Source organism: Lutra lutra, chromosome 12 (assembly GCF_902655055.1).
Source record: "Lutra lutra chromosome 12, mLutLut1.2, whole genome shotgun sequence".
Taxonomy (NCBI): domain Eukaryota; kingdom Metazoa; phylum Chordata; class Mammalia; order Carnivora; family Mustelidae; genus Lutra; species Lutra lutra.
Window position 1 is genome coordinate 37,220,562 of NC_062289.1, and position 13,521 is coordinate 37,234,082.

Below are 13,521 nucleotides of genomic sequence, written 5' to 3' on the forward strand. Positions count from 1 at the left end.
TCTCAGATAATAGCATCTCCATCCAACCACTCATCAAGCTTGAAATCTCATCATTCTTCACATGAGAACTATAACCAGTCTTGCTAATTTTTCTTACTACAAATTGATTTTGTCTTTTGAATTAAGGTATTGAATGCACACAGTGTACTTTATAAAGTGCATTGCTGCTTGACGTACAGTGTAGTTTGTGCAGTGCTCTTCTACTTCTGGCTTGTTTCAGGCCCTAGTCTGTCTTTCCTAGACATTTGCAGTAAACTCCTAATTAGGATTCTTCTCAGGTTCGTCCTCTTAAACGTGGCTGTATTTGGTAATGAAATTAATTTCTTCATGTTGTACCATGCTCTGTGGCGGTAGTGAATTGGCACATATCGTGCCCTTCATCCTCACTGCCCTGCTGTCTTGCTGTTCCCATGTCCTATTATGTTCTACTCACATCTCCTCAATTCTGAAAACCTCCCCAGATCTATGTAGTGTGGGAGAGTCCTCCATCCTCCAGTTCTGGTGTGTCACAGAAAGTGGTTTTTGCATCTAATGGAATACATCATAATTTATTGTAATATTCATTTTTTGCATGCCCATTAAATTGTGTATTCTTCTAGGTGAGGATTATGATTCATGTTGGTGTTCCCAACATAGTGACTGGTACCTTCTATAGTAGATACTCAAGAAATGTTTAACTGAAGTATGGAGTAGATCAGTTGTGACCTTTGAATTCAAAATCAAATAACAGAATGATGAATTTTTTTAAAAAATGAAAATAATACGCAGTGAGCTAGAATCTCAAGTCAGAATACTGTCAAACTGACATCTAGAATGTTGGTATGTAAATTAGTAGGTGTTGTAAGGTACAGGTGATGTATAGAAAGTAGTTATTATAAACAATGTTTATTTTCTATGGCATTGCTTTTGTTTGACCCTTTTGACTATCACTCATGTTCATCACTGGTTTTTATATAATATTTGCAGTAATGGATTGGGCTTTCCAAGAAGTCAGGTTGGAATTTGGTGGACAGTATTTATATTGTATGAGCTTGAGCTTGGTATTTATTGCACCTAGAATAACAGGTTCACTCTTATCCTTGAATTTTTTTAAGTGAATTTCTTAGTAAAGTAGGAGAACTTGGAATCCATTTCCCATTAAAAACAATACTATTTGGGGGTGCCTTGGTGGCTCAGTTGGTTAAACATCCGACTCTTGATTTCAGCTCTGGTCGTGAGAGCAAGCCCGACATTGAGCTCCGCTTTCCGCACAGATTCTGTTTGTCCGTCTCCCTCTGCTCCTCCTCGTGAGCATGATCTCTTTCTCTTTCAAATAAGTAAAATCTTAAAAAAAAAAAATAGTATTTGTGGCACTAACGTTCTTAGACTAACTCACAAAGCCTTTTTTTCCCCTTCCTTTAATATTTTTATTGAGATTTAATTCACATACCATGTGACAATGTACAGGGTTTTGTTGGTTTTTTTTTTTAAGAACTTATTTTTAAGTAATCTCTACACACAACAGAGAGCTCCCACTTATAACCTGCAAATCAGAGGAGTCACATGCTCTACCGACTGAGTCAACCAGGCACTCCTACAGTGTATAGTTTTTAAATATATTTACAGGATTTTGCAGCCATCACTAGAGTCTTAAATTTTAGATCATTTTTATCCACTCTAAAGGAAACCTCATAACCATTTCCACTTCAGCCCACCCCAAGCCCTAAGCTTTGCTCTATAAATTTGGCTCTTCTGGAGATTTCATATAAATGGAACCATACAGTATTTAGTCTGTTTAGCTAGCTTCTTTGACTTAGCATGTTTTCAAGGGTCTTGCATGTTGTAGCATATATCAGTACTTTATTTCTTTTTATGGCCAAATAATATTAGATGGTAGAAGTATATCCTATTTTGTTTCTCTGTTCATCAGTTGAGAGATATTTGGATTTTTTTTTCCCTCCTTTTTGGCTATAATGAATTACTGTGAACATTCGTGTTAAAATTTTTGTGTGGCCATACATTTTCATTTCTCTTTTGTATACTCCTAGGAGTTGAATGGATGGGTTATGTGGTAACTCTGTATGGTCTTTTCAGGAATTACAGACCGCTTTACATTTCCACCAGCAGTGTGTGTAAGGGTTCCAGTTTCTCCACGTTTGTCAGCACTTGTTACAATCTGTCTTTTCTTTTCTTTTTTTTTTCTTTTCGTTTATTTATTTGAGAGAAAGAATGAGTGTGCACATGGGAGTGGGGGTTGGGTGTGAGAGAGGGAAAGAGCCCGATATGGGGGCTTGATCTCGACCGTGAGATCATGGCCTGAGCCAAAATCAAGTCAGATGCTTAACCAACTGAGTCACCCAGGTGCCCCTTGTCTGTTTTTTTTTATTATAGCCATAATTGTAGGTGTGAAGTGTGATCTTTGTGGTTTTGATTTGCATCAAAAGTTTTTCATACTGGCAGGATAAACAGAACTATATGTTTGCAGTAAAAGCAGTATATGTCAGCTTCATATTTATTGTTAAGGGAAGGGGCTTGATTTCTTAATGGTTTTGTTCTGGAGGAATTTTTCATCTTAAATTTTAAAATTCAAGTTCTTCCCTTTCGTTGAAGCTGAAACAGAATTAAGAATTCATTTAGGGAAAAAAATTTAAACACAAATTTTTTGAAAGCTGTTTTTGTAAAATGCAGGTTTAGTTAGAGAATGAGAAGATTATGAAAGGGATTAAAAAAAACAGTATTGGCTTTACCTATTTTTTTTTTAAGATTTTATTTATTTATTTATTTGACAGACAGATATCACAAGTAGGCAGAGAAGCAGCGAGGGGGTGTGGGGAGCATGCTCCCCGCTGAGCAGAGAGCCTGATGCGGGGCTCAATACCAGGACCTTGGGATCATGACCTGAGCCAAAGGTAGAGGCTTTAACCTACTGAGCCAACCAGGTACCCCTGGCTTTACCTATTGACTGACTTCTCAGGTTTGCTTATCCTGATACAGTACATGTGTGCCACTGGACCCACAATTTTTGTTTTCTCTTTCATGCCTAGGAGTTTTCGTGGAGTTTTTTTGGGGGGCTTGGGGGGCAATGTTGGTTTACTAATAGAATAAGAAGAGATTTGTTTTTACCAGCTTTACTGAAGTAAAATGGACAGATAAAATTGTATATATTTAAACTGTACAGTGTGATGATTTGATATATATCTACTTTGTTGAAGTTTTCACCACACTTAGTGTAATTAACACATCCATCACATCACATAGTTTTGTGTGTGTGGTGAGAACACTTAGGTCTCCTCTCAGCAAATATCAAGTACACAACACAGTATTATTAAATATAGTCAAAATGCTGTACCTTAGATCTCCAGAGCTTATTCATCTTAAAACTGAAGGCTGGTACCCTTTGACCAGCATCTCCCCATCTCCCCCTGACATCTCAGGTTTTGGTAATCACCATTCTACTGTTTCTATTGAGTTCACCTTTTCTTTTTTTTTCTTTCCTTTTTTTTTTTTTTAAAGATTCCACATGTAAATGAGATTATATAGTATTCATCTTTCTCTGATTTCACTAAGCATAATGTCCTCTAGGTTTATCCACTTGCAAATGCCAGAATTATCTTTCTTCTTACAGTTGAATAATACTCCATTGTCTCTGTGTATGCACCATATCATCTTTATCCCTTCATCTGTTGACAGAAACTTAGTTGTTTCCATATCTTGGCTGCTGTGAATAATGTTGCAATGAGCATGAAGTGCACTCTTTGAGATAACTATTTTCTTTCTGGGGTCAGTGTTAGATATTTGTTCTGACATCAGAAAGTCACCTTCTAGCTGTCTTCTTCCCTGTTTCTCTCCTGCAAATTAGTTGGCCTACAGTTTAGCTCCTATTATCAATCTCCTAATCGCCTTTCACCGTAGCCTCCACTGTTCTTGACAGTACCCTTAGGCTTGAACTTCTCCTTGCCTTGTGGTTGTAACTAAAATGTGACAAGTTTATGTTCTATCTGTTTTACTGCCTGCTTGTCAGGCAAAAATCTTTGGTGTCAGGGGTCTGTAACTAGGGATGGGGACAACGGTAAACTTATTGTTTGAGTGTTACCTCTGTTGTAGGAGTTAAGCTCTTAGTAAGAGTGAGGAGGGGTGTAGCAGCCTGTTTTCATCTCAGCTTTCCTTTTCTGATTAGAGCATCACTTCCTGAATGGGGGGCAGGGATTGTCAGTGCCCCAGTATTCTTGGCTTGCCACATCCAAGTTAGAGGCTCTGTTTCACCAACGGAGGCTGAGTGAAGAGCCCCTGGGCCCTTAACTACGCTATCCTGAGGCAGCCTTAGCAACAGGTAACTGGGGGCAGCATCACAAATGCTGATGCCTTGCCCCTCTCAGGAAGAAAGCCCTCTGGGAGCTGCCAGGGAGTGATTCTTGTGTTCTTGCAGTGGTCTGAGGGGAGTCTGCCTTGCTGAACTGGGAGTAGGCAGGGAGGGAACATCTTGGTTCAGACACCACAGATGCTCACCTTTCCTAATGTATTTTTCTGGAACAGATATTTCCTCATAGGTTCTTTGCCTTTAGGATCATTTCCGGAATCTTTAAATGGCTAGTATGGTTTTTAGAAACTGTTTTCACTAGGAGGTGGGTCAGTTGAACTCCTCATGCTGTCATGCTGGAAGTCAGTCTCCTCTAGATCAGTGGTTCTGAAACAACAGTTTGAATCTTTAATCTCCTCTTAACTCTCCTCCTACATGGATCCATCTTATTCTCCTTTGGCCCAACTTTATTTTCTTTACTATATTCATATCTGAAATAATATTTATATGTTTTTTTGTCTCCTTCCTCCTGATATGTTAGCTTTGTGGAGGCAGGAGACCTCATCTGTTTGTTCATTTTTTAAATGCTATATCTCCATTAATAAACTTATACTTGCCATATATCAGGGACTGCTGTGATAGCATTTCTGTAAAAGTGCTGTGAGATTACATTCATGGTGCTGCGATGATTTTGATCTGAGAGAAGTACTGTCATTGTACATCAGAATCAAAGTAATACATCCTCTTGTAAGCGTTGTGGCCATAAGAAACCAACCTGTGGAATCTTGTAGCCTCTTTCTAGACCACCTTGTTGGGTAATTTAAGACTTTCAGGGCTGTGGCCTGGTTCATGTTATCAGATAGTTACCAGGTTTCATCCACTTTCTTCTTTGGGCTCACATCAGACAGCTTGCCACAGGTCCTTAAATCTTCTGAGTAGGAGATCCTGCCTATGACAGTAGAGAAAGCTTTTGACTACTACATACTTTTCTATTTGGGAAAAGTGTGACTCCACATGCGTATGAAAGATAATAACTCTTCTCATGAGATTATTGAGAGGATTAAATGAGTTCTATTTTAATGCGTGGCATGTAATGGACATTCAGTAAAAGGCAGCTTTTTATATTTTTATACTTTTATATTTGCCAATTTTTTGTTTGAAATAGATACCAATTAGCGGAAGGCTTTTAGTTGCCAGTATCATTTGAATCAAATCTTTATTGAAGAACAACCTATCAGGATGCTAGAAACTAGAAATTAGGGTGAGCAATAATAACCACTAAAGGTACATAAGACATTTCTCAAAACATATTCTTTAGCAGAGAATAATTGCTTATGAATATGTTTGAACAGCATCTCAGTATATCATGCTGACCCCAGAGTGCTTTATGTATTATTTATTCAAGAATGATTCAGCTAAGAACAGTGGGACAGATGGAGAGTAGTGTTTGCCCCATACCAGTGTGTTTTGAGAAAGAAATGTGCTAAATGTGGACATGTGTAATGAGATCCTCCTGAAAAGTATGCATCTAGAATGTGAAACATTCTGGCGGTAATCTTTTGTGTGCCACTCTGAGCTACTCTGCTGAAACTACTTGGTGTTCCAGTGTGTATCGCTGGTGAAGGGGTTAGGGGTAGGGGAAAATCATGCCTTGAGATTCTAGATTTCTCTTTTATTCCATCTTGATCTTCATGATAAATTAGAGATGCAGGGACACGTGGGCATGGTAAGAATTGACACCTCTCTTCTGTGCCCAAAGCTGTCCTTGAACTTTTCCAGCCTTGCCTGCTGTGCCAGCTACTGTGCCAGTTCCCTGTGCTTAGAATTCTCCTCTCCCCCATTCCCTTAGAGCAGTTGAGTTTTAGTAATTCTTAAAAACCCCTTTCCTCACATGTGGTTATTCTTTAAAGGAGGAGGCTTTCAAGTTGATTTCATGTAGGTAGAAGAACTAAAGAAGTGGCTCATAACCATAAGTATTAGCATTCTTTTGGGAACTTCTACAAAATTCATTAACTCTGGACCCACTTCCATAGGTTATTCTCATTTAATTGATATGTAGTAGGACTGAAGTACTCTTAAAAAATCTGTTTATTCAAAAATTTCTTAGCTGATTTTTTGGTAAATATTTTTTTTATTTATTTGACAGACAAAGATCACAGTAGGCAGAGAGACAGGCAGAGTGGGGTGGTGGGGGAAGCAGGCTCCCTGCCAAGCAAAGAGCCCGATGAGGGGCTCAATTCCAGGACCCTGAGACCATGATCTGAGCCGAAGGCAGAGGCTTTAACCCACTGAGCCACCCAGGCGCCCCTCTTAGCTGATTCTTACAGAGTTGAGAAACACTAAAGTTAAGGGCTTTTTGTATATAGGCCTTCTGCCCAAAATAAAAGCTTATCAGTAAGTTTCTCTTTCTTGTTGGTGAGGTCAGCCTTGGTTATTGGTTAGAAGGAGGGAGAAGGTTCTCATCTTTTCTAGAAGGAAGAATACCTATTTTCTAGATTCCCTCTTTCACATCTCACCTCCACTAGGTGATGAAGCATAGAAGGATCCTCTCTTTCCATGTGGAAGTCTGGCAACTGCAGTTAAAAGGAGATCTTCCCAGTGTAGAGAATGGGCTGTTTCCCTCTAAGCCAAATATGATCTTGATTGGTTTCCAGTCTCTGAGTCTTTGGGCCGCTGTTGGCAGGCTTTCCTAACCTTTTTTTGGGCCATTGGAATCCTTTGGTGGTCTGGTGAAGCTTTGGACCCTTTCTCAAGTTCAGTATTTTAATGTAAAAAGTAAAAGACATAGCATTACAAAGGAAACAAATTATATATAAAATACAGTTGTTGATATAATGAAATTTGTATAATAAAATACGCTTCTTTACTGAGACATTAAATAACATTTAGTTGGTCTAATAACTACCATAATTTCAAAGTCATGATAAATGTAAACAATATTGGGATGTCTGGGTGGTTCAATTAGGCATTTGCCTTTGGCTCAGGTCATGATCCCAGGATCCTGGGATCAAGTCCCTCATCAGGTTGCTTGCTCAGCAGGAGTCTGCTTCTCCCTCTGCCTTCCACACCCCTGGTGTGTTCTCTCTCTCTTTCTTGATCTCTGGCAAATAAATAAATAAACAAACAATATTTCAAGATAGCTTTAAGAACCTGTAATACAATATTATAGCCACTCATTTCTATTGGAGGCAAACTCAAAGGTACTGATAATACTCCTGTGGTTTGTTGCCAACATTCACGATAGAAAATAATGTTCAGTTTAGGTTTGTGAAAACAGATATGTAATTTTTCTTATCCAAGCTCAAAGGTGCCCTAAAATCTTATATGTTGAGGTTAAGTTTATTAATATGGTAGTCTTCTTTTCACAGATGTTTGACAACTGTTTAAGATTGTGGGTGGCTCAGTCATTTAAGCATCTGACTCTTGATTTCAGCTCAGATCATGATCTCAGGGTTGTGAGATCAAGCCCCGAGTTGGGCTCCATGCTGGGCATAGAACCTAAGATTCTTTCTCCCTCTGCCCCTTCCCCTTCCTGTTTGTGCTCTGACACTCTCAAAAAGAAGAAAAGAAAAGAAAAAGATTGTGCTTTTTCATAAAAATAGTTTACCTAGCAGTATATTTCCAAAGTCCCTCCTTTGATCCTAATGCTAACATTGTAATCATCCTTTTTTATTGAGCATTAACTGAGTGTAATACCAGATTTTATGCAGAGTATTAACTAGATTGTTTTTCTCTCAACTCCAGGAATGCTAATGAAAGTGGTTTGATGTTACAGGAATACAAGCGCAAGTTAGCCAGAGTTTCCCTGGTGCGCAAAGAACTCAGGTCCCGGATCCAGAGCCTGCCAGACTTATCCCGATTGCCCAATGTCACTGGAAGCCACATGCACCTGCCCTTTGCCGGGGACATCTACAGTGAAGATTGATGACCAGTCTCTTTCCAAGGCCCAGGACTTTGCAAGAAATGGAGACAGGTTAGGTGGACAGTCCTGTAGCGTTATTTTTGTATATGGTTGAGAGAATGACTAACAAAAGAAGTAACAAGTAATTTATAAAGTTGTTTCAAATGTTGGTTTGTTTACTATTTTATTGGTAAGTTAATATGACTTAGTTTAAACAAAGTGATGATCTCTGTGTATTAATAAGCTCACAAATAGTGATTATTTTCAAAAGATCTTTTTGTAAATTTTTTTGATCCAGGGCCTTGTGAGAAATTCCATGTTTCTATTTCTTCGTGTATTTTCAAATATTTTTCTTTATTTTCTTCAGTATGTAATCACTGTAAAGTATGTAATTCCTAAAGGGTGAGAAGTAATCAAGAGTTGGTAGAGATTTTATTATGGTATAGTTAGGACTTGATTGTAGAAGTGACTAAATGTTCCAACTTAATCTTCACCCTTCTCCCTGACCAAAATATCAGTTCTGTGCCTCTTAATGCCTTTGATTCCTTATTCCCTAGAGGTCAGTAATTTAACTCTAAAGTAAGGGTCAGATTAAAGCTTAGAGGACTTTTCCACAGTAGTCCTATAGGGGTTCCATTCCAGCTGCCAGTGTAGAATAAAAGGAAAGTTAAATAGGGACCCCCTTGATCAAACTGTTTAGAATTATTTGAATAGATTAATATGGAAATGCTTTGGAAGTGTTGTAAAATTTGACCTTCTACCAAGAGGACAACTTTGATTCTGGAACTGATTGCTATTTTCAAATCAGTCTCCTTTTAAATCCCTTTAACATAAAGCCATCTAGGGGATTAAAAGAAATAAAATAATGATACTTTTATTATTTGCTTAGCCATTTAACTTTTAAAATAATAGTATTTTTAGCTCTAAACTCTCAACACAATATTCCTTGAAGTTCAGTAAAGTAACCTGGAACATTTTTAATGTTTCCTTAAAGTTTGTGAATGACTGTATATTTGGAAATTAAGCAGTGCTACACTACAGGGTAGATCTGGCAAATGCTATATTTGTATATTTAGAATTACCAAAACAAATGTACTTTTACCTTTTATGTCTAACCCTGTGTGTTAGAGCAGTTGCATGCTCTCCTGCTTTCTTTTTAAATCACATTGTTAAGCTGTGTATTTGTACTCAATAATGACTTAGGATAAACATTATTTTCATTCATTAAATATTAGACATTTTTCTTTTCCTTGTAAGCAGATTCAAGCTAGATAGTTAATAAAACATCTGTTAAATCCCACAAGCCAATTATGTCTCACTAGTCTGAATGGCTTTACTCTTTTGTTCTCAATATTAGAAATTATAGTTAAAATGAATTTATATGTGAAGGAGAAGGCAAATATTTATTTTCAGTACGAGTAGTTCTGAAAACAGTGCTTTTAACCGTTTGACCTCTCTTCAAAACATAGACACATATTAGTAGTCCCCATCCATGTATGGCTTATATTCCAGTCTTCTAGTCAACTTTTGGGACTCTGGGCACATTTTCTCACAGAAACAATAGTAGTTAGGTTCCCTGTAAACACTATCACAGGAAGCTCACCTGGGAACCTAATCCACTTAACCACGAATGTACTTAACCTTTAATGTGGTTGACAAATTACTAATAGATCCTGACCAGCATTTGTAACATCACTCTAACTAAGGAAATGGTGTGCAGCAGCCAGACTCACACATTGAGGTGTATGTCTGTCTGTCTTGTGTACCTCTGTCCCTAGGTGTAGGATATGTAAGAAGATTTAGCATGGGGGTAGTGGGGTAACCAGTGCACAATTATAAAAAACCTAGCTAATCCTGTTAGAAAAGTATACCATGTAAGTTAGTTTTTCTTGTTAAAGTGAAAGCAAAAACTTGTATATTAATTTATTTTCAACGTCTTGATCTTATTTATGATCTGCTAAAATGGTGATTTACCCATTGAAAATATATTTTTTTCCATTTAAAACTAATTTATAAACTATGTACTCCTGGGAAGATTTGAATTATTAGAAGTTTGTTGAAATATTTTCACCATTTAAGACAGACTTCTGACTTAGGTACTGATTTTAATGCCAGTATCTGTTCTAAATATTTATGATAAAAATGCATTATTTTTTTAAAGAGCTTGATGCGATTTGTGATAAGTGATAGTACTCAACCTGAATCCTACCCCCAGTCCCACCCTTTGACCAATCCTCCACAAACCTTTAGCTATTGGTTAATTCACTAACTGTAAACACAAATACTATGGTCTGGTTTAGAAATTATCTTTTCAGCCTTATGATAGTTAACTTGGTAAGCCTTAGCAGCAAATTGTCTTCCTTTCTAAAAGGTAGACTTAGATTTTCTCAAGAAATGGGGTAAGATAGGGAACTGTAATACCAAATTATAAATCATGAGCATTTTCTCCACTGTGTATGTACATGAGGCAAATCATGCATCTTTGAGTGCAGTTTGGCCTGGCCCCTCGAGAGAAAAGCATGTCACCACACTTGCAGTAGGGGTACTGTGGTTTGAATGGATACCATCACTCTTTTCTCCACAAACAGTGCAGAGAGCTGTCTGGAGTGGCAATTTCAACAGCTTCCCTGGCGTTCCCTCTGCTCCTTCCATCACTACAGTAAGTAAAATAACCACCTGGGGGAACCCGGGAGTCTGAGAAAAATCAGCTGTGCTCAGTAGCCAGCCTCCCCCTCTAGGAAAACCAGTCCAGATGCAGCTATTTTGGTCCCTCTTCTCACAAGCACTCTGAATCAGGGTTTTTCTATACGAATTTCTTCAGAATCAGCAAAAGCTGGGATGACCTGGTTATCTTGATTTGCAAAATTAAAAGAACAAAACTAGGTTGTCAGTTGTCACTGTAGATGAGCAGATCGTCAATTAAAGTAGAGTTATTGAACTGGCTCTGAGAAAAAACTCAAAAGTACAAATTAATTGGAAAGTTAGAATGCCCTTTCTGAATTTTCCATTCTAAAAATTTGTATTATATGAAGTAAAATAAAGCTACAAAACTGCTTTGTATTCTATTAAGAAATAGCTCCTAAAAGATGTAGTCTTGTTTCATAGTTGTTGCACTATATCAAAGCTTTTTAAAGTGTAAACCCAGTTCTTCTCTGTATAGAAAGGGAGCATTGTGTTACTGAATTTATTTATACAGAGCATTTGTTAACATCTGTAATTCCAGCCATCTGCACACGAGTCTGTTCTGAGGTGGCAATAGCACATGGGAAGATGAAGTTTCCCTGTTTATTTACCCCTTTTTCTTTGCCTGTATCTGATGACAATATAAGATGTTCTTAATAAAGTTTTATGTTGTTTTTGAAATGTGTAGATGATTTCTCTGAATCTGGTTAATTGAATGTGGGGTGGGAGGGGAGAAATTAATGGACTGGGAAGGAAGCAGAGTACTGGAAGTATTCAGTGACTTTTTGGTGGAGAAACTGTTGAAGGAGATTCCTTTGGCTTGGCCAGTGGTTCCCAAACTTGAGCGAACATCAGGATTACCTGGAAGGCGATTAAACTATCGATCACTGGGCCCTGCTCCCAGAGCTTCTGGGGTAAGGCTTGATAGTTTAGATTTTTAAAAGTTTGATGCTAATATCACTGAGTTGAGGGACCACATTGTTGACAACCACGACTCTAGACAGGCTTTGAAGTCCATGATGTGCTTCACAATTTGTAATTCCAGGTAAGGAGAAAATAAGATATGGGTTTTATAGCTCATTCTTCAACAAGTTCCTTATGGGGAGAGAATGAGATCACCTCTTCTTCTGTGGCCTACTGCACAGTAATGCCGCAGTGCTTTTGCATGAATAGATTCATTTGGAACTTCGCACTTCTGGAGCATAGGCCTTCACCACATCTTGAATTTAAAGCAGAATTGGGGAATACTAAAATCTGTGGGAGTCTCTAGGGCATTATTTGCCAAACTTCTTTGATAAGACTCACTTGGGACATTTTCAGAAAGTGCACTTAACTACTGAATCAGAATTTTCTGTGATTCTTATTGTTTAAAAGTTGACGAAATGTCCTCTGACCACTGCTCCTGGTTCTCCATTCCTGTAAGTCTTCTGGTCACTTTATCTGAATCCAGGTGCTTCCCATTCCCACTCCAGTTTTCCCCCTTTGAAGTAGCAGGTTTTATACAGTGGAACCTATATCCAAAGATGCTGTTTCAGAAGATTTGGGATCTAGAAGTCCGCATTTTAAGCAAGGTACCCAAATTATTTTGATGTGCTTTGAGAAACAATGCCCTACAAATCAGTTATAGTCTATACTAAACAATAATGTAGTTCACACATATATGGTACTTAAGTGCCCATCAGGAACTGTTCTAAGCACTTCATATATTCTTTGCAATAGATACTCTGATGATCCACTTCCACATAGAGGAAACTAAGACACAGTGTAAATTCTTTGTGACCCTGAACAGGTCAAATGGTGAAGCTGGGATTCAGATCCAGCTCCAAGTTCGGTCCTGAGCCTGTGCTTCTTTCTTTCTTCCTTTCTTTTTTTAATTTTATTTATTTATTTTGACAGAGAGAGATCACAACTAGGCAGAGAGGCAGGCAGAGAGAGAAGGGGAAGCAGGTTCCCCGTTGAGCAGAGAGCCCAACGCAGGGTTCAATCCCAGGACCCTGAGATCATGACCTGAGCTGAAGGCAGAGGCTTAACCCACTGAGCCACCCAGGTGCCCCTGAGCCTGTGTTTCTTAACCACTACACGACGATGCCTATTACGTGGATACGTTATGTAGCAGCTCCATGATTACCAAATCCACGTTTTGCATCACGTGTCAAGTTAATAGTGAAATTATAACATTACGCAAGTATGAAAGTTAAAAACCAGCACTACTGGAGGGGGCTTGTCAAAGGATGTTACACCCAGGTTTGTTTTTGTTTTTGTTTTTATTGAGGTAAAATACACATAACAAAAAAAAGAACACATAAGAAAAAATTTACCATTCTTAAGCATAACTGGTGTTAAGTACACTGATGTTTAATATTGTTATGCAAGCATCACCACCATGAATCTTTAGATTTTTTTATCTTCTCCGGTGGAGACTCTACCCATTAAACAATAACTGACTATTCCCCAGCCCCTTGCAACTACCATTCTACTTTCAGTCTCTGTGAATTTGACTCCTCTAGGTACCTCATAAAAGTGGGATTGAAAATATTTGTCCTTTTGTGACTGGCTTATTTCACTTAGCATAGCGCCTTCTAGGTTCATCCATGTTGTAGCGTGTGTCTTTTTTTTTTTTTTTAAGATTTTATTTAGTTATTTGACAGAGAAAGATCACAAG

General features: G+C 38.1%; 1 protein-coding gene across 1 annotated transcript in view; it reads left to right on the forward strand.

Annotated features, from left to right (window-relative positions):
- The window catches only part of RPRD1A (regulation of nuclear pre-mRNA domain containing 1A), a 75,164-nt gene extending 63,624 nt beyond the window's left edge, over window positions 1–11,540 (forward strand). The window contains exons 7-8 of the mRNA XM_047697436.1: window positions 8,052–8,249; window positions 10,766–11,540. Of these exons, the coding sequence (XP_047553392.1) occupies window positions 8,052–8,201 (150 nt within the window). The 3' untranslated portion in view covers window positions 8,202–8,249; window positions 10,766–11,540. The remainder of the gene's footprint in view (window positions 1–8,051; window positions 8,250–10,765) is intronic.
- Window positions 11,541–13,521: the final 1,981 nt, after the last annotated feature.